General features: G+C 37.5%; 1 protein-coding gene across 2 annotated transcripts in view; it reads right to left on the bottom strand.

Annotated features, from left to right (window-relative positions):
- Positions 1 to 22314, bottom strand: part of adcy5 (adenylate cyclase 5) — a 63680-nt gene that overhangs the window by 6000 nt on the left and 35366 nt on the right. The window contains exons 2-14 of one of the 2 annotated variants that reach the window (XM_027164524.2): positions 20447 to 20596; positions 19765 to 19886; positions 15300 to 15411; positions 14126 to 14253; positions 11898 to 12056; positions 11547 to 11688; positions 10332 to 10469; positions 6145 to 6167; positions 5194 to 5353; positions 2952 to 3049; positions 1074 to 1161; positions 278 to 394; positions 28 to 192 (exon numbers count right to left, since the gene is read on the bottom strand). In XM_027164524.2, the coding sequence (XP_027020325.1) occupies positions 28 to 192; positions 278 to 394; positions 1074 to 1161; positions 2952 to 3049; positions 5194 to 5353; positions 6145 to 6167; positions 10332 to 10469; positions 11547 to 11688; positions 11898 to 12056; positions 14126 to 14253; positions 15300 to 15411; positions 19765 to 19886; positions 20447 to 20596 (1602 nt within the window). The remainder of the gene's footprint in view (positions 1 to 27; positions 193 to 277; positions 395 to 1073; positions 1162 to 2951; positions 3050 to 5193; positions 5354 to 6144; positions 6168 to 10331; positions 10470 to 11546; positions 11689 to 11897; positions 12057 to 14125; positions 14254 to 15299; positions 15412 to 19764; positions 19887 to 20446; positions 20597 to 22314) is intronic. The other variant, XM_027164525.2, reaches the window with a different exon arrangement.

The following is a 22314-nucleotide window of genomic DNA, read 5'->3' as shown; positions in this document are numbered from 1 at the left end:
AAAAAGGGTTTCAAGCAGTATATTCACCTCAGGGAAGTTGCAGGCAGGTAAGGAGCTGTTACAGAGGTGCTTCTGTGATGACAGCGAGTAGTTAAAGGCAGAGCTGCGGACATGGCAGGCGTTCACACTGCTCCGGCTGATATTAAACTCTTGGCTCAAACACAACTTCAGATCATCGGTGCTGCATGTGAACTGGAGATGCACAAAAACATATTCTAAGGGTCTAATTTATCTTTAAAGACGTAAATTGTTATTTACTTCCTGTTGGTATACTCACAATGTTTATGAAGGCAGAGAGAAAGACCAGAACAATGGTAATGACGCCCACCAGAGTGCTGTTTAGTCTGGACTGGACGATTTTTTTAGACAGCTGCTGCAGAGGAACTGGAAAAATCTGGCAAAGAGAAGAGAGGTCAGAAGCGTGCCATAGATTTACTGACGTTTAATTTCGGCTTGTGAAATTATGCGACGTGAATTAAATTATTTGCTACTCTCTCATTACAAAAAAAAACAAACAAAAAAAACAAATCTCTGCTAGGGTGACTTATGGTCCGCAATTATCATACATACTAATGCATTTTATTATTAATAATATTAATATTTTATTACTGAACAAGCTCATTCTTCCTTCACAGAATTAGTCTTCTTATCAAATTAAATTCAATCCTAGAAGCAATTCTGTGGGTAATCAAATACTCTGGAAGTAAGCCAACAATTTTCCGAAAGACATTTTAGTTTTACAAGCTCACCCAAAGGTCAATCTAATTCTCCAGGTGAAAGAACACAGGGACACAGGGACAGCATGCATAAATACGTGCCAGAGCCAGAGATTTGTCTGATACATGGTCTCCCAGGACCGGCTTAGACGCGACACAAGCAAGAAACAATCCCATCCACATGGGTGACTTAGCAAAGGTTTATTTAGCATGTCATGTTGTAGGTGAGCTTTTGGTCCAAACTGCTCCAAAGTGTCTCTTGTAGTCTGTATTGGTGGATCAAGTCTTCTGCAACGGTTCTACTGTGTGTCATGGTGTGGTGTTGTGTGAAATGAGCTGCCAAAAGAAGACACTTACCCCAAAACAGGAGTAAATGACTGAAACAAACAGAATGACCATGAGAATGATGGAACATGACACGTAGAATCCGATCATCAGGTTGGAGCTGTGGAAAAAAGGAAATGAAAATAATAAGTAAACAGATAGTAAACCGAAACTAAAGAGTACAACATGAGGAAGTGGAACGGACACATTAATGGGGCCATTTAGTGATCAGTAAACAATGGAAATGAACTGGTGCTAAGCTGCTGGTGATGAAATAGAGAATTAGAGAAAATCATCACATAATGTACATCAAATATAAATAAGAACTGCACGATCGAACAGGATTGGTCTTCTGCCTTAGCAGACAGAATTAGTCAGGATGCCTTTGGGAGAGAATGCTATTTGGCTGTAACAAAAAAAAAAGAAAAAAAAAAGCTGAAGCGAAAGATATTTACTTCAACTAAATGCAATGAATCTGTTATGCACTAAGACATCTAATGAACTTAATCTTGTGTTATAATGAGTCCCTCCAGGAGTTTTTATGCAAGTGCTGAAGCTAAGGATGCTTTATTTTGCTTCAGATTTTTCCAAAATCGCAGAATGAAATTGCAGAGATTTTTGCATGTTTGTGGTTTTTTTTTAATTATTTATTATTATTTTATTATTATTATTATTACTACTTTATTTTGTGAAATTGCAAGCACAGGATTCTGCTTTTTAAATTCCTACCTGTGAAGACATATGTAATTATATATATATTTTTTCATAGCTATTTTCATGTTCAGTGTACACGAAGGGATGACAGCTTTGGCTGAATACGTGTTGTAATTTCGTCACACGACACATCCAGGTCCGAATCTGCAGAAAATATGTGGACATTTTGTACAATTGCAAGCTCATATGAATGCGACAGGGCTGATTACACCTTATGTCTGCAATCGCAAAAACACAAAATCCTGCATCATGGATTGAACATGATTCATTTATTAAAGAAAGCAAAGGTATTAATGACACCGCAGGTTAAAGCTGTTTCTGATATCTGACTTTTTTCAATATAACTTCACACAGGCTCTCTTTTTGTATTTAAAATGAATGTTCTTTGTTTCAGGGGGGCACAGTGGCTTAGTGGTTAGCATGTTCGCCTCACACCTCCAGGGTTGGGGGTTCGATTCCCGCCTCCGCTTTGTGTGTGTGGAGTTTGCATGTTCTCCCCGTGCCTTGGGGGTTTCCTCCGGGTACTCCGGTTTCCTCCCCAGTCCAAAGACATGCATGGTAGGTTGATTGGCATCTCTGGAAAATTGTCCATAGTGTGGGAGTGTGTGAGTGAATGAGAGTGTGTGTGCCGTGCGATGGGTTGGCACTCCGTCCAGGGTGTATCCTGCCTCGATGCCTGATGACGCCCGAGATAGTAGCTCGGATAAGCGGTAGAAAATGAATGAATGAACGGCCATTTAGTGATCTAGTATTATTTTGAATGTTCTTTGTTTCAAACTGCAAGTCTGTGACTCAGCATTATCTTAACAAGGACTGTCGTTGTGTCTTAACAAAAAAAATTTTAAAAAGGTGACAATTATCAAACAATTTCAACTAAGCTGCGGAGTGAGAAATGTAATTTGATTTGAGCTTCAGTTGTGCTCCATGTTTTAATGTTAAAGCTACATAAAATTTACAGAAGGCATCCCTTTCATTTAATATGCTGTATTTATACAGTAGAGGAAAAAGAAATCTGTTCTTTTACTGTGGAGTTCTCTTACATCTCTCAAAACAACATTCCTCTTTTCCTAGCACCAAAGTTTATGGTCACAGGGACGTTTATTGCTGCAGATGCTCAGATGTTACACGTTGCAGCTCTCCAGCTAATTAGTTATTACTGCCTGCAGCGAATAAAGCATGATATGCAGATATACTTACGGTGGAACGACTACAAGCTGGATGAAGCAGATGAACAAGAAGACAAGAGTGGCACAGGCTACGTATGCTCCGAAACGGGAATCCACCTGCTTAGAATACTTAAGAGATGGAAGAGAAAAGAAAAGAGCAGAGAAACACTTTATTTTTATGTATTCATATATAGATGAGCATTGTAAACTAGGATAAACCTAGAATACGTGTAATAAATGTGGGATCTCTCATAAAAAACTATAGAAAGCTTTGTTTACTGGGTTGAAAGCACAACCTAGCAATTTTATCAAAAGGTAATTTGGTTTGCAAAAAGGAACGAATGTCAAATAAAAAAAAAATTCAGAGCTTCGTCTGAAACACACAAGCAGTGGAAGGAAACAAAAGCAGGCCCCTTAAACCTAACACCTAGTCTGGCACTACACACTCTTATCTAAGGCAGAAAGAACATGTTTATCGCTAAAATAGTAAGTAATTGCAGGATGTGGATGTGAATGTGTTACATTCACCCCTCGTCACCTTTTAGTCTCCAGAACAGAAAGGAAAGAAAATGGACTTTCATGATAAAAAGGGAACAAAAGGTAATAGAGGGTGAAACATTATGCAACCCTTCCTTGTGATGACGTAGATATCCAGACTTCCCTAGATCAGTCGTGACTGATTTGAAGCAGATTGTGATGGTGGCTTTGATGGCAATGCTTTAAATCTTTTTCGAATAATTTGGCTTTGGATGTTTCACCCTGTGACTCATCCGGATCTCGGGAAACTTGACATTCGTTTTTTGCTATAGCTGAAGATTGTTTCAAGCCAGCCTCTGAATAATTTGCTGGTTAACATGTTATTTTGTTTCATGTACAAGTCAACATTTCTTAATGTTTATGTTAATGATATTGTAGATAAGAAAGCTTTCGACAGAAATTAGCAAAATAACAAAAAAACAAGACACTGGCACTGTGAGATATCGAACATGTACTATATGGCCAAGAGTTTGTGGAGGCCGCTCCATCACACCCGTACTTTTTTTGAACATTCTAATCCAGATTTATTCACATCTTTGCATGCTATAATTAGCCCCATACTTCTTAGTAAGATCGGATACTGATTTTGGGTGAAAACCTTAGACCACATATACAGTATTGGTCCGAAACTAGGATGTATATCAGTCCAAATGTTAACTCAACATTATCTGTATAGCTCTTTCAAGAAAGTACATTGTCGCAAAGTGGCTTTATGAAAATATATTCAGGACATAAATTATACAGTTTAAATGTAAATTGTTTGGGACCGTCTTAATGTAATTTCTGAACACAGACAAAAGGATATGACTGCATTTTATTTGCAGAGCTGCTTGACAAGTCCTGTACAATTTCTCACAACTTTTGGATGTTCAGTATTTTTGTTACTGCACTTCAAGTTAAACGGGCTGATTCGTTCAAGTAATACACCAAACTTAATTATTTAATTCGTAGCAAACGCAAAAATTCAACTGAGTGATGATACTAAAGGTCAATTCACACCACAAGATTTGTCTCTGACTCTCATACTAACTTCTATTTCTGCTGTGAGATTGTACAAAATGCATATCTATCCTTCCCACTGTTATTAACCATACAATAAACAACCATCGTATTTACAGAATTGATGACAGTGAATACTCCAGATATTCTAACAACATTCATACTGTCACTTTTGCACATGAGGTTAGATCACCTCTCTGGTTCTGTGCCAAACATACATTCACTTTCTCGCCACATGTCCTTAATTTGATGCTTTGCATTAAAAACACATCTGACAGGAGATGTGTATTGCAGAAAAAATAATGTGTTTGATAAAACAAAAAAGAGAGAGAATCTGGCATTGAAAACAAACAAATAACTACAGCTCATGTACTGTTTACCTGCCGTTCTGAATCACCTATACAGTACAACAAAATGCAAGATATAAAGTATTTTATAATGTTTATTGTGGGACACCAAGATGACGGAAAAAAGATGTTCTTTGCATTCGCCCATAGTCAGTGGCTGTCATTTCTGTCTTTTTTTTCCCATTTTGTCATTTTGTTATTGATTTTCTGTGTATTATTATTATTATTATTATTTTTTGCATTTCTTCTCTGTGTATGTTATTATTCAGAACCTAACCTCTTATTACACTTGCCAAACAAGAAAAAACAGTTTTTATACAGTACATATATACACTGTACTATGCTGTATTAGATGTACAGTTTAACAGCATCGATGCCTCAGAGCAGTACCTTCTTCTCCAGATCAGGCTCACGGAAGTTCAGCAGGAACTTCTTGACATGTTCAGAACGCAGACGGTCGATGCTACGAGCGTCAATGGCACGACCCAAAAACTCGTCCACTTCGTCTTCTGGGTTCAGGTTTTCCTGAGTATTTCTGAAAATGAAATGTCTAGATAACACAAGACGAGACCGTTGTTCTACTTTCTGCCTCTCCTGATACTTTCATCTCAATGGTCATCCACAGGCATGCCCCACCACCAGTGCCCTCAGTTCAGCCCACCACACGACAACACACAGCAGCACTTGAACATATCACGCTTCTCTTATTCTAGCCGTCAAGCAAAAATGGTTATAAAATGTCATGCAGGCTGTCCATGGCCATGTTTTATTCATTGTTAAGGTGTCTATCGAATGTAAGGCTCAAATCTGAACAGCAAAATGACAGCAAGGCCTGAAAGTCCTATAAAAATACAGTATAAATAATTATACTAAAGCAACAGTGAAGAATGTTTATGATCGTCCAATGGTTTAGAACTTAGCATTATCTCTTCATTTTTAAACTGTTTAAGGACCAATAACTATAGCTAGTTCATGCAATTGTGAACTGAACAGCACAATGATGTCGTCCACTGATTCAGAACCAACAGCTTCTCATGCATTACTATTCCCACATCCAGCACCAAACAGAAAGCATGCCCTCCAGTGCCAGCTTGAAAAAATCCTGGGTGAAATCTCACCACACCCCACTGACAGATCTGCACTTTAGTCATGATGTTAGAACCAATATTATTATTGTACTAATAAAAAAATGATGTTGCCCAGCAGCTTTTCAAGGTGGCAGTAAAAACACAACTGGCAATCCATTATTAGCGTTGTTTATTTATTATTATTATTATTATTTTTTTTTACCATAACAGATGAACCAGGATTAGGCCAGAAGATGTATGTATTAATACTCACTTGTCCTTGGGATCTTCAAATCCCTGAAGAGGAAACAAATAAATCAACAGTGTGAGATTTATTAATGATGAATGAGAAAGAAAAAAAAAGAGATGGTAATGGTGTAAGAGAAAGACAGGGGAAAGGATAGTCATTGCACAACACAACCACGACAAAGGAATCGATTCATTTCTCTGGGTTTTAGCATAGATTAGCACAACAGTGACCCCACCTGGCAAAACCACAAGTACAAACATGTAAAAGTAGTGAGGTCTAAAAGAGCTCATTAATCATTACCAAAAGGACTCAGAATTATTTGACCTGCCCTGAATAAGGCTGCTCACAATCATCCTGTAATAATTATAATCACTTCTTTTCTCAACCTTTACTTCCTGTTTTTCCTCCTGGACAAAACCTCAAAATAATAGAGATGCTATCTCTTGTTATGCTTGATATCACTCTGTAAATAATGTATTGGATTGCATCTGGTCTCAAAAGTTTGTGACAAACACATCAGTTTACTGTAAAATAAATGGCAATATAAGGTAAATAATTTCAAACACGAGCACAAGCCAAAGCAGACTTCCTCTAGAGTTCTGGTATACAGAGCTTTATACTTGCAAGGCATTAGTTCAAACTTACTTTTTACGTTTTATTTTTACTTTTTCACATTCTGTGACAGTTTATAAAATGTGGCTACCTTAAGGGGGAAAAAAAAAGACACATGTTCCTCAACCTCAACTATTATGAGGTCATTTGTGTGTTCATTGCTCTACTGTTTTACATTTTAATAAAGCACATTTATGAATGCACACAACACTGGATGAATTAAAAGGAATACATCATAAGCAGATATTATGTGTGCTGAATCGGTCGGGTCTGACCTAATAAATCACAGCCGAAATGGATAAAACATCGAAACTACCTCATTATGATATTACAGAGTGATTTGTTTTATTGTGTCGCAATACAGCACTTTATGAAAAGCCAAACAGTAAAAGCTACCAGAAGGAAAGCAGTGAAAATGCTTTTCTTCACATATTCCAGCTTGTAGTAAAGGACAGAGTGACAGACTGATGCTATGATTACTCATTTTACTCATTACCTCAAAAATGCAGCCTTTTGATGCCCCCAAAAATGTGTGAGACAGCAAGACAGCAGAATCTACAAATTACACACAGTCTCAGTGTTCTATTCATTTGGCTAATTTAATACGTTTAATTACTGACCTGTATCTGTTGTATGCATTTTTGTCAGTAAAAAGTCTTTAACCATCAATTTGCTAAATTTGTAACGGTGACAATTATCAGTAGATTCATTTGTATAAATAAATACAACTGTTAATCTCCTTCCTCTTTGATAACATGGGCTTTAGCCTACATCAGTGATTCAGTATTAAGTCTTACGCACATGCATAATGCACCAAGTGGTCTGTTCCAGCAATGACGAGCAGAACCCCTCTAATCACTTGTCTAATTTATTTTGCATGAGAAAGGGAGCATATAATAGTGGATGTGGGGAGGATTAGTGAAAGTAAACATTATTATCTGTGGGAGGTCACATTCAAGGACCACGTGAAAAAGCAGAGCTGCTGTAAACATGCATGAGTCACCACAGCATTAATATAGCATTGTGGGAGGACCATTATAAATGCAGAGGGAAAAACTCAATATGGTCATGTTGCGCTTTTTTTTTTTTAGATCGGGGATCCCAGGGGGATGTTGTGACCGTTTCACACAAAGATTGGGTCATGTTTGTTGATCTGCTTTGGGAGATCTGCTTCAGCGAACGTGTCCGGAAGTGCACAGCAGGGGTGAGTGTGTCGAGCTGAATCCTGCTGTGACTGACACTGTGCACTAAGGTCATGTTTAAGGAAGACATCTTTGGGTCTCTTAAATTTATATTCCTTTAGTCAAATCTTCCTCTCGCACACAAAAAACTTACTAAAATATTTATCATTCGGAGCCATTTCTACTCACACGGCATCCGACTGACATTAAAATCTGTTGGTGGACACCCTTTTCCAGAGCAAATTTCTCTCATTTATATGGCTAAGCATTCAAGGGTTAAAGGCCTTGCTCAAGGGAAAAGCAGTGGAAGCTTAGAGACATTTGAACTTGCTTTAAAACACCGCAGGAAATAAGAATTAGGTCTACATGTGATAAATGAAATAAAAATGTGTTGTGCTTCACATAATCTAAGACTAATAATAAATGGATTAGAAACAGGCTATTTGTATAGTGCTTTTAACAGTGGACATTGTCACAAAGAAGCTTTACAGATATTAATAAATTCAGGACAAAAAATGATTATTATTATTCACTTTTTTATTTATCCCTAATGAACAAGCCAGAGATAATGTCAGTGAAGGAAAAGGTCGCTTGACAGGAACCAGGGTTGAATAGGTGAAGGAAGACATATTTAATATGTAGGCAATACTGTACGTCTCTAAGCTCAGCTCTTTGTACTGGTCAGTAGATTTTTCACAGTAACATGACAAGCAAAAAGATTTGTTTCCCCTCTTTTTTTAATTAACACGACTGAAATAAGAAAAAAACAAAAAAAAACAAAACAAAATGAGGCTGTAGCTACAAAAATCTGCAAAAAAAAAACCCTACATTGGCATAAGTAATAACAGTGACTACAGAGTCTTGCGGGTGTTCCACAAAATTAATGGTAACCAAAAGTTGGTCAAAAGTATAACGTCATGCTCATAAATTAATTACAAAATGTAATCATGTGCAAACTGATGAGGAATAAAAGACTTCAGGGAGTGGAATACTCCAGAGTGGTAACAGATCACACTGATTAGCATGCTCTGTTGTGTTTAATTTATGTGAACATATTATATATAAACAAATATGAACATTTACGTAGATTTTGTGCATACATATTACATCAAGAAACTACAAGACACTTATGACATAGGAGAATTTTAAACCAGCAATATTTGGTTGAATTAGCAACTTCCAAGTGTGACGAATTGCAGTGTATACCAATTAATTGTGTGTGTGTGTGTGTGTGTGTGTGTGTGTGTGTGTGTGTGTGTGTGTGTGTGTGTGTGTGTGTGTAAGAAAGACAGTTCAGCTGAATAAAAACTAAAAACGACAATCAATCTAAAATAGATTTAAGACAATGTTCAAATTTAACAAAATATTATGCTTAATCTTTAAAATATTTAATCTAGAAAATCTTTAAAGCCCAGAATACTGCAAATTAACCCCATTCTTGCATGCATGTCCCCTTCTATTTCACATTCAGAAAATCATAGTAGACTATGGGGAGCACTCAGAGGTGTAAATTCACTTGTTTCACAGGGCAACAATGACTGTACAGGGACACAAACAGGATGTGCTTTTCTATGGATTAGAAATGACACTCATTAGGAACATTTGCATCCTTCTTAATTAACACCAGTGAACAACACTTCATTGTGAGAAGTGTGGGAGATGAATGTTTCCTAAATAAGTAATCAGGACACTGTTGTGCCTTTAATGAGAAACCATTTAAACTTAAAATCAGCTATATCCCCACACCGGCCTTAAACTGACCAGTGAATAGGAATAAGAACATGGATTACACCTACAAATTCCCCTTTTTTGTGTGTGTGACCATCAATTAGTCCATCTGTGGCCTTCACAATTATATTAGCAAAGTGAGAGTCAACTAAATAATGGAAAGAAAGCACGGTAAAGCATTTCCCTCCTGGCCTTGCACTCAGCCTATTTGCAGGTTCCACTCTGCCTGATTAAAACCCTGAGGACTTCGTATGAGGCGAGTCTGCTTTATTTAATAAGAGGGTCGTTCCCCACAGGCAAGAAAAAGAGGAGAGATTAGCGACATAGTCATGGGTACAAAGAGGAGAAGGCGCTCTGAACGTCACTGCACAGGGACGTCTATTGAACTGCTCAGGCTTTAGTGAGATTCACTGTGTGAAAAACAATATTCTGAAGACTGAAGTGGTAATTGGTGTGACTCAAAGTAATTAAAGCCAATGCTAACATGATGGTGTTCAACACCTCATAAGGGTCATCGTCTAACAACCTTCCTAAAGCTATTAGATGTGTCTGAGCAAGCTTAAATCTCTTACGTATATCACGTTGAGCCAGCCATTATGGGAAAAGGTGAGTTTGATGAAGGCTAGAGTAAGAGAAAGAGGGAGAGAGAGAGAGAGAGAGAGAGAATATCTGTGTATGTATTTTTCTTACCATTCTCTTCATTTCTTTGGAAACCTGGTTGCCCCCCAGGTGGTTATAAAATGGCCGATCAGACCAGTGTGAGCTGTTGTGAGTGATGCTGTTTGTCCGCTGCCGATTCATCTTGGCAATCATGGCTTTTTCTTCTTTCTGTTAGAGAAAATATTTATAGTCTTGAATGTGCTATTTATTTGTAGATAAATCATTTCACGCTATGTAACTTACGTCCAGATTAACTACAGGGACACGTGACGTTCAAGACAACCTGAAAATATACCTCTAAAATGTAGTAATGTGTGCTTGTTTTTAGTATCAACATAAATATCAGCACTGTTGAATCGTGTGGTCAGAGGGCATTGATTCATTTTCTATGATAGCAGTTCTGTAATTCAAAACACAGGCTAATATTAATATGCTATAAAAACAAATTATATAAAAAAAGAAATGAAAAAAAAAAAAAAACAGTTAGCAAAGAAAAACATTTTTGTTGAGATGGTGAAGGCGTCACAGTCACATGAACAGCTCTGATTTTTGCCTGATTAACTTTGAGAGAAAAAAAAAATCATAAAATGGAGGCTTGTGAAGGAAAGACTATTTATAGTGTGTAAAAAAGCAATAACTGGGAATGATCCTTTCACACACAATTGCCAGTGCTGGCAAAGTAATAAGAGAAATAAAACACAAATCGCACACTTACTGTAAGTACTATTCCAGTATTGGGGTAACTATATTTAAGTCTTTAAGTGTACCAAATGCTTGAATCTTCTAGAAAATACTAAATACATTCAAAAATATGGTCCGAGTTTTCGTTTTTAGACACTGCTCGCAATAACAATTACAATAACAGCAGTTTTTAATGTACAAGATTTACATAATAATAATAATAATAATAATAATAATAATAATAATAATAATGATTTGAATGATGCTACATGTGTTGTTGCTGGGTCTGTACACACACACACACACACAGTCAAGTATAAACTGGGACTAATGCTTGTAAATAAGGGTTACCATAGTCTTGTATTTGACACATGCACTTTCAGTGTGGAAGAGACAACTTAGGGCTAAATGATCTGAACCGCATTAGTATGTTCTCTCAGTAGTTACAGATAACAACTGCAAAACAAGCAAAAAAAAAGACCAGATAAATCTGGCAATTGCCCGTCTTTAATTAAGCATGCTTTTGCAGTTGAATGAAGAAGGAAAGGACAAACAAACTCTGACCCTCTTCTGGCTGCATCCCACTATGAGGAACGTTTCAATGTTGTGCTTCCTCAGATAGACATTCCGTTCTCCACCATAGCCAGGCTCCACATCATAGTCACCATTCAGATAGTTCAGAGTAGCTTTAGTTATGTGGATGCGGCTGGGAGAAAGCAAAAGTTAAAAAAGTTAAAAATTTAATGCGAGGTTAATAAATGGTAAATAACTACAGAAATAAAACAAAAGAGAATTTTAACTGTGATTAATAAAAACTCAAACTGTATACCGTATAAAAGCTATTTAAATGCGATTTGGTTTTAAATATCATCTGTTATTTGGGTTTTAGGTCTCGTGCAGAAACATCACACTCACCCTGCTTTTCCTCCTGCCTCCATATGATTCGCCAGCGTGACATCATTAGACCAGACATCAAACTGCCACTTTCTCAAACCCAAGACCCCGCAGTGGACTCGGCCGCTATGGATCCCCACTCGCATGTTCACATTAACGCCAGTGACTTCTCTCACCAATCTGAGAAACCACACACACACACACACAATGACTTGCAATTCAAAATTAAAGCACAATATAGACTATGAATACAGCTGCCTCTACAACACCATTAACCTAGCAGTGAGCTTTTTCACGGGTGGTGTTTACAGGCAGAGAAGCATTACAATTTAACACGTTCTACGCACTCACAAAATGACCTCCTAATGCTGTTGTCTGAATTAAGCTGTCAAGAATACAAGCTGTACCCTCTGACAGCAACTGGTGACCTCAGTTACACTCGTTATAATAAAAATAAACTAGTCGTATTCTCATCTCTGTCTATACTATTCCTGTACTATTTCAAGCAGCTGAGCATCTCACCCAAACAAGACTCTATAATTATACTGTAATGACTGCACAAGGGCAAGTCATAAGCTTGCAAAAATCAATAATACCAATAATTCACTAATCTGAGTTTGGCCTGATTTTGGTGATAAGTGGCACACAGTAAAAACACAGTTAAACCCTCTGAACACTGGGGTGACTGGCTTCCATGTCACATTGCTGCAAATCAAATGGATTATTGTTTTTTTTTTCACCGGCACTTGGCTGCTTTGAAGGCGTGTCATAAAAATACAAGCAGGTTTAACTATAAAGTGCAAACAGGGTTTCTATGCCTTAAAGAACGACAGAAAACAAAAATTATACAAAGAATGTCTGTACATTAGTTTATGCTTTCAACATTAATCCCACATAACGATTAGGATTATACTGTACATAGTTGAATCCTTTTGCGAGTGCACTGGTGTTCAAATTGACGTCATTTTTAATCAGTATAAACAAATGTATTGTTTTGTCATCGCAAGTCTAATATAAAATTAATCAGGACACAGGTGGCTTTCAGTGCGAGACATCTCTAAACTCTGTTCGGGTAACCATACTCAGAATTGTTGTGGTTAAAGATGACCCTTTCAAAGCACTTGCAGCATCTCAGGGGGAGGAAATTTTGATATCACCATTTACTTCCAGGATATAATCTGTGTAACGTGCAATGTGTAAAGTGCAATATCTCAGCTGTTTACTACTGTACCTCAACTAAAAGGCATTTTATCGGATCACTTATGTTAATGTTTATACTCGTTCTTATTTATGTGTATACTTTTTTTTTATGTTGTTACCATTTTATGCACCATAAAACTTTTCTATGTATATCTTGCCCCAGTAGGCTTGTTAAAAACACAAATACTAATGAAAATCTACAAAAATCTAACAAAAAACAAAACAAAACATGAATGTCTACTTTAGTTTCATTTGCCTGAAGAAGACCCAACAGGGTCGAAACGTTGCTTTTTAATTAATTAGTAAATATGGGAGTTTAAAAAGTGTTGCGGACTTTAGTTTGAGCCATTAACTTCCATCATTCATTGTGGATTTTTTGGCCTCTCATAAAAAGAGTTAAATGAGCTACCTTAAATTCTAATTCATCTCCCACTTGATTTTCTGTACATTAGGCTGAATTAAATGAGTACAGATACATTTACACCAATTGTTTTTGAGTTCTTCACTATAATGCAAATATACTGTTACTGCTTGCTAGCCACAGCCCAGAGTAAACACATTCAGAGTTTAATACAAGACACACAGGCAACATATCTGTGATATGACATGCTGTTGGAAACTACAGCACTTGAGGGCATGCAGTTCCAAGGTGAAAATACATTTATTGACCCTTTTGCATACACTCGTTTTCAAATGCATGCTTGCATGCACACAATCAACATCAATCTCATAGTTTAATAATTCAGTACTGCCTGCAGGGGCTTCTATCCTTCTTTGTACTCACCAATTACCGAGAAAAAAAGAAATGCAAAAAAGCCCTGTGCTCATTCTTTCTTATGAGGAATTCATGCAGCTAATAATTTCATTTTAAAGCAAAAAAGCCTTGTTAATCTTAAACCTTGTTAAAAAAAAAAAAAAACATCTTACAAAATACAGCATGCCCTACATACAAGTCCTTATTATTTATTACCCTGTATACTCTGCTCTATATACATGTGAGATTTATCGCAGAGCCTGCTTCCTTCTTCTTTAGACAATCAAATACTTACGAGATGGCCTCAATCATGTCCATTCCCATCTCCACACAGCAGTGAGCGTGGTCGGCCCGTGCTTCTGGCAAGCCTGACACGCAATAGTAGCAATCGCCTAAGATCTTAATCCGCAGACAGTGATTTTCCTTCACACACACAGACACGAGTGCATTAAGAAGCAAGCTGAGAAAAGCATTATTAACACTTAAGTCATCACCATTTGACTCGTTAGACCACTATGGATATTTCCTCATACACTACATATGTTTTGTTTAATCAGCGTTTAGTAAATGTGATATTTGACTCCATACATTTATTGTTAAAGCTTTTGCTTGGACCTTTAAAATTCCAGATTATCTCACACACACATACTTTCTCCTAAAATGGAATAATGTTCCCACCATTTTGAAGATGATTAAAGAAAGAACAAAGATTAAACTGGTACCTATTGGGTCAGACAGATCAGAGAGCAGTCTGCATAACAACTTTAATGTTTCATGATGTTTTCACATTAGTTTGTCATTTCTTTCTGAAAAAGAGAGTCTAAGTGTAATCATAAATATCTTTTGAAGCAAAGAATAGTTTTTAGAAAGAATACAGAGGAACGTTGAGGAGAGAAGAGGAGAGGAGAGGAAAGGAGATGGGAGGAGATGAGGCGATAACCCCAGGCTGAGCACAGGATACACACCAGTGCTCAGTCGTATGACAACCACCTGAACGTCACCCCAGCAAATGCCTCAACTTAACCCACAAGTCAAACAAAAGGAGTTTTTGTTAAATGAGTAGCCATGTGCCTCAAGCTTTGACTATGTGCATACAAGATGTCCTTTTACAACGTGCAATTTCGTGTTTTGCAAAGCAATGTGAATTTTCTATAGAATAACAAAAGTTCTTAAGCATCTAGGTAAACTGTATAGACATCCATGTATGCATGTCAGAAATGTTTGAGCACAGAAAGGAACCTGTATCCACAGCACCAGAATCCTGACTAGAGATAATAAGGAAAGGTGACTCAGCAGCAGGTGGGTTGATGAGTAAAACCTGGCTACACAAACATTCACAGTGCAAAGGCAAGACTGTCAAGCGGTGTACACATGGAGAGAAAATAACTGAAATCCAAGAGCATGTTTGGTAGGTCTGAATTCGGCACTGGGTCAATCTTGTAACTGCGCAACCAGATAGCTCTACTCACTGCAGCTAGTTTGTCGAATCTTGCAAACAGCTCGTTCAGGGTCATGACCAGTTCCTGTGCCGTGCACTGAGACGCCAGACTGGTGAATCCCTCGATGTCAGCAAAGAGGATACTGAACAGAGGAAAAAAAAAAGATTAATCTCAGCCTCATCAGCCCTGCTTATCAATGACTGCACAAATTCTAAACACAAGTGTGTGTTATTAGAGTAAGTCTGCACGTGGCCTTTTTTTTTAAACAACCATTTAAGTAGACTTCATATAGATACAATAGCATCCATGAGCCATCTCACATTAGTAACACGCAGTAGACTCTATTAGCATGCCTCTGACACTGAGGAGTAGTTTGGGAGAACAGAGTGGATCAATGATGATAAAAGACATTCATAACCGAATAAAAGCCAAGGGAAAGCTCGACCTACAAATCTGAATCGGAGAGAGGTGTTTGACAATCTTTTACCATGAGAACCTGGTAACAGATACGTTCCTCCATTGTATGATGCTCCTGCATGCGAGACAAGCGAGATAAAAAGCTACAGGAGGTTCAGATGACCTCACATGGGCTATAATAACACTAACTATTCAATATCCAACTGCCCAGCTTTCAACAAGGTGGAATGAGAAAAGGAGAAACATTGTTTTAGGTCCTCCTCTAATAGGAATATCTCTGCAGTAACCCTAGGGCCTGGCGCTGGTTGATACAGGAGACAGTGACGCTCGCTGATTAAAGCTTCTGTTTGGAACCGAAGCTTCTCTGTTCACTTCCTTGGATTCTCAGAAGAAAAGGGGTTTTTCACATGTTGAAGACTTGCAGATGAGGAGTTGTTTTTACCCACAATGATCCTGCTGTACTAAAAGCATGTGATAGCTGATCAGAGCCTGTTGATGCCTTCTAAGGAAATTGTTCCAACATTCACCTTCTACTTAAACTGTGATGCACTCTACCTTATCTTTCTTACACAAGATAGAGCAAAGAGAAAACAGACTGCAGACTGTTTTCTACCAAATTCATATCTAAAGCTCACGCTGTACTTCAAGAAATGTGTCTATGGTCATTCTGTTGTGGTAAATTACTTTAATAAGAAATAGTAGTGCAGGAAAATTATGGTTAAGTAGTGGTCTTGACCAGTTTACCAGTACAACATGGTCTTAGTGTTATAGTGCCACTGGAGCTGTACCATAAGGAATTTGTATGAATTTTTTAATATACTTTTCCCCTTACATTAGGAATTATATTTGATATTTATTTATTGTATAAACTTACTTATAAGCCTCCTCTGCATGGGGGGGGGGGGTATAATGGACCTATTATACTCTACATAGCACTGGTCCATTTTTATATGGCTAGTATATTTAGTCTTAGTATGTATTTGGCTCAAACTGCTTGAAGTGCATGCATAATCCATGCACCTATAGACTATGCATGCTAAGCTAGCTAGCTAGTTTTGGTTATTTGAATGATGTATGAAGTTGTACTTGTAAGAATATATTCCAATTGTTTTTGTTAATATCCCAGAGGAAATGTAAATGTACTGTAAACTGAGATTCAAACACTAAAACTCAATTAGGATCTAGCAAATGCTAATTAGTTTACTAGGAGTTAGCTGTGTGCTATTGTTCGCTTTTGCCAAATGCTATTGTTCGTGTTATTTTTCATATAGGCAAACCCAAGCACCTGCATTGTGAGTTTTATAATAAGATAAACTATAACTTTTGTTATAATTTTTAATTACAATAAAAAATATAATACATGCTAATTTGGATCCTTATTGTGATTAATGTTCTAAGTGTTAAGTTCTTTCTTGATGAGCAATAATAATGAATTTGTGGTGGCAGCAACCAAAGGAGTTCTACTCATGCTTGAATTAAAAATGTTTTGATCAATGTGCTGACAGAGAAATGACCTGGGAACAAAAAAAAAAAAAAAAAAAAAAAAAGCAGGAAACGAGCTACTGTAGAAGGGAACATTCCAATAAGTGGAGTGAACTCAAGGGTCGTTGATGGCCTGCTGTTGAGGAAGCATTTGAGTGGAGTTTTGACAGGTCAGCTTGAGCAAAGCTGCAGCACTCACTCCAGTTAAAAAGCCCAGGAAGGAAATACGCACAGCATCATACTTCCTGCTTACATAACATGACCCTTGTAAGTTCTTCAGGGGTCACTGCTTGGTCTGTATCAAAGCACTTCTGTGCTTGAGAGGTCGACAGTTCTTGACTGCTCTCCCCCCAGAGCTGGCACTACCACGTCTGATGGCTTTCATCTCGCTACCACTTAGCCCCCCTCTGAGACAATGCTGATCATGTAACCTCCCTGTGCTACACCAGCTCTCCAACCTAATGCTGTAGATATCCTATTTGAAAGATAACATTGTTCAGACTTTTAACATCGGTGTGGTGGGAAAGAGATATTGATGGTGGTGAAAAGCTCAGCTGTGCCAGTGTGCATTCCAAATCAGAAGATGATGGCCAATTTCTCACCCACTATGATGGCATTATGTGATGTACTATTTTAATTCTGAGAGGTTCAGTCAAGTGTTCAGCAGGGAATTCAGTGATGCCTGTGCAAATAAGATAAGATTGTAGACATTATATTAATTTGAGATGTAACACTCCCAGAACTCCCAGTCTAACTTATGCCTTTTTGTCCCTGTCTATTTGAACTATCCAAATCATCCTTTTCCCCCAAAAAGTAGGTGATACTGCCTATAAGTCACCTGCTTATTTCACCAGCAAGTGTGAAAAACTTTGTGTGTCATTTATTCAAGTAACACAATCATCGTGTGCCTCACAGGCTAAACTGCTTTTAGAGGCCTTGGTGAGGGCTGTTTCGGCTCCTCTGCCCTCCGTTTACTACACAGCAGGCTTAGTTCAGACTATTATTCATGAAGTCGGTCAAGCATAACAGTGAGTAATCCCTGACCTTGAGCAAAGTGAACGCTGTAAAAGTTTTTTCAGGGTGGAACCTATGGGTTTCAGCACCTAAATCATCACACTTTCACTTTTTACTCGTTTAACCTTTTCCACTTAAACTTGTTACTTGAAGGGAATGCGTGTCTGTATATAACAAAGAGTCTATCAAAATCAGACAAAACTGTTGTAACAGCAAAACCATAATACGGTTTAAGGTCACAGTTATCAAACGAAAATAAAGATGCTAAAATAATATAAATAATAATAAAAATAATGATAATAATAACTACATGCCATGAGCAGACAAAACACCAAATGTTGAAGCAGGGGTGTGTTCAAGAATTGGTTTGTGAATGGAAAAGATCTAATCTTTGTTTAATTACTATAAATTAATTTGCATAACCGGTGGCTACATTGTTTAAATAAAATGTAATATTAACATATACAAGATTAAAGTTTCATACAAAATATGATTGTGATTCAATTTATGTACAGCTGAACTCGGCTTTGAATCGTTTTAAACACGTCACTGCCAAAATCCTGCTTGTCATATCATTAATGGTTACTCAAGCTAATGGATTTGATTAATATCCCGATTTCAAACAAAGGTTAGTGAACCTCTGATTATCTTTTTGTTATGCTTTCATTAAATGGCCATGGATTACAAATAAGTATGTTTTAAAAAAAATTGATGGGTTTGCACGTGTATTAAGTAGAAGAATGAGAAAGGATTTACAATTTCCTGGCTCTCTGAAGCTGAAGTTGACCTGCTCCTTGTCACACCATCTTCCTTTCTAGTGGATTGACAATAGACTTAAAATGTCTGGAGAACGTCTATATTCATCATGTGTACATTTTTACAAATCCTCCACTCAGCACGACACCAAAACCCAGCGAATAAGAGAAATTCCACGAAAATTTCAAATAAATCAAAGTGGAACTTCAGTCTAAATGTTGGATGATAAAGTGGGCTCTCATCAGGCCTAATGTACAGTGCAGTGTGTGTGAGCATGTGTGTTTGCAGAGGACACAGAGAGAGGGAGGCAGATAGAGAGAGAGAGAGAGAGAGAGAGAGAAGAAGAGAAAAAAAACAAAACGAGATTGTATGTGAAAAAAAGCTTGATATGAATCAGTGTCCTGCTTCAAACCACTAGATGGTGCTAAAGTTGGCTTATAAAAGGTACAACTCAATTAACATAGAATACAGGTTCCTGCCCACCTAGGTCCCTTATTTACGAACAAATTAGACAACACATTGCAAACTAAGTAGCTTTTTTATGCTAATATTAGCTTCTGCATCAGCTATGAGGAAGCAACATTCACTTTAAACTTGAGTCATAGTTACAGGCTTGGCAACTAGAATATTGGTTTTATTTGTATGCATAGTGTTTTACTACTTTCCATTTTCTTAAAACGATAATCTACTTGAATTCAAAATGATAGTCAATTAAAGAGTTATTAAAGAAATTCAATCAGGTCAAGTTGAAATTTGACAGTGTCTGTCTGCAGGTGGTTAAGCATGAACACTCCTATATAGTAGCTGGGCTTCATCTCTCTCCTACCTCACATTGTCGTGCTTCTGAATGTAGATCTTGTGAAACATCATATCCTCCTGCTTGGCATTTATGTCGGCTTTCATCTCCATGGCAACGTGGCGGGGAAGCACGGAGAGGAGGAGGCGTTCCTGCCAACAAGCAATGAGAGAAAGAGAAGAAAAAAGGCAGTTAGAAACGAGGAAAAGAAAAATATGGACATGATTTTAATCATCATCCCCATCAAGGGTTGTCCGTTTCTGACTCGGAATTGAGTGTTGAACATTTTTTACTGCTTCTTTTTGCTCGCTCCCCTACCCATCAGCCCCTGATATGAGGAGTCATCGCCAGTGACAACAGTGGCTGCACACTGACGTCACCCAGCTACGTGTGGAATACAGTGGAGTGGCTCAGGGCAGTCTGGAAGATTCTGGTTATCTTCTACCAGTACTGATTAGTTCCTGTCTTGTGCATTGTTTGCCTTTATATAAATCATTAATGTGATATCACAATTGCTCTCTCGTCTACACTGGCTTTTGTCAAAGTTATATCTGGGGAAAGAAATCATCATTAGAATGTAACAAAAGTTTCGTTGACTCTTTACAACAAATGCATTAAAACATGGACACTAGGTGACTGATGAGAATGCTAATAGAAATACATGGTTTTCTGGCCTTCTAGATGTGATACCTGCAGCCAGCTTCTTCCTCACCTGCTGCTGATTTTCTCTCTGGGAGTGCAGACGGGCCTGAATGCATTCTCTTGTCTCCTGGAAGGCCTGCCTCTGTGAGCCTTCTGCTGGGTAGTGTGTACACACACCTACTATATTGGTGCAGGAGAAGATCAGCACGTTGGCCACAAGCTGTGAAACAAATGCAGACAGTGTAAGACCCAGAAAAACAAATGTTATGGAACACATAAGATTCATCTGCTGCTTTCTTAAAGGGATTTTTAAGTAACGTATTCCACAAGGAGGATAAAAAAAGAAGAAGCAAAACCTCTGTCCAACATGAATTTTAATAGATATAATCCCTTAATGTCTTGGATTATTATTCAGCTATATGTCGCAAAGCATATTATTCAGTAACTGCTGTGAATTATTCAATAGCCACATTAACGCTAATAAGAAAGAAGCGTGTCGTTATTAAGCGAGGACTCTCTGACAAGTCCTAAGAGTTTCCAAGATGAAATGACTAATACCCAACTGATCACAGGTTGGTCTCATCTCATTTCGGGTCAGACATGTGCTCAGTGCACATATTCTATCACAAGGTGGGCTGTGATATTCATCTTAGAAGAGAGATCAGTACACAGTAGCATCTGTTCAGTGTCTGCACTTTTTAGTTTATTTTAGCTTAAGTTACTCTCTCTCATTCTCTCTCTCTCTCTCATTCTCTCTCATTCTCTCTCATTCTCTCTCTCTCTCTCTCTCTCTCTCTCTCTGTCTCCATATTCTTCCTCTTTCTGCGTCTCTGGATCTTTCCTTGCTGCAGTGTAAAAGAGCAGATTTCCATAACATCTCACTTGGAGCTGTCATGCTAGTTTAAATATCTTGGCCAATGTGAAAGTAATAGTAAGTCTTTCTACCTAATATAAACAATGAGAACTTGTGTATTTGTGCAAGCAAATGCAATGAATGCCAAAGTCTGAAAACAAACACTAAATGCTGTAGAATAAGTGTGTTTGTCATAGATCCATTACAACAAGCCTTGAACTAAAATATACAAATCTTGCTCTGTGGGAAGAGGAGCTATAGATTGTAGTTACAGTTCATTTGTGTGTAAACAAAGCATATGGAATATCTGATACTTTGTGCCCTGACATGTTTCATGTATACATGTTTCATGGTTTAATAATAATGATTCCACCAGTGTGTAGCTCAATATTAATATCAATTAGGATTGAACTGCATCTTGTTGAAAATGTATGCATTAATGTACTGCAGACAAAAAAAGGCTGATTACCCATTATAATGATAGTACTACTACTAATAATAATAATAAACAATATTATTTTTCTATGCATGCATGCATGTATTTATTCTTTTGCTTTTTTATTTATTTATAGTTTTCCAAGCTTGTAAGCATTTTCCCCCCATAATATTCTTGTTATTTTCTAAAATAAATTTCACTGCGTTTTGAAAGAGCTTTTAATCCTTTAAATTAATCTCTAAGGTTTTTTTTCCTACTCCAGAGCAGTCCAGCAAAATTGTTCTGGCTGAAAATCCATTTCATTTAGGCCAAATTAACTTCCGATTGGGCATTTGATATCTTGATGCAAACTGTATTACCCCGCTCTCTAGTGTGTTATACTCATCTAGACCTGTAGACCTACAGAAATGCCTAAATGAACGAACACACGCACGCACACATACCCCAGCATAGCAATGCATACATATTACCAAGAAACATTACTGTCCTATTTATAGCCCCACTTCCTTAGCAGCCCTTATTAGGAAACGAAATGCCTTTGTCCATGAGCAGCCCAATAAAAACATTATTATTCAGCAAGGGCAAACTGAAATACAGAAAAGGTACCTAGGTATCGCTATCCCAACTATTATCCAGGAAATGAGGTTTC

This window comes from Tachysurus fulvidraco, chromosome 6, assembly GCF_022655615.1.
Source record: "Tachysurus fulvidraco isolate hzauxx_2018 chromosome 6, HZAU_PFXX_2.0, whole genome shotgun sequence".
Classification (NCBI taxonomy): Eukaryota; Metazoa; Chordata; class Actinopteri; order Siluriformes; family Bagridae; genus Tachysurus; species Tachysurus fulvidraco.
This window is presented reverse-complemented; position numbering and strand designations above follow the sequence as displayed.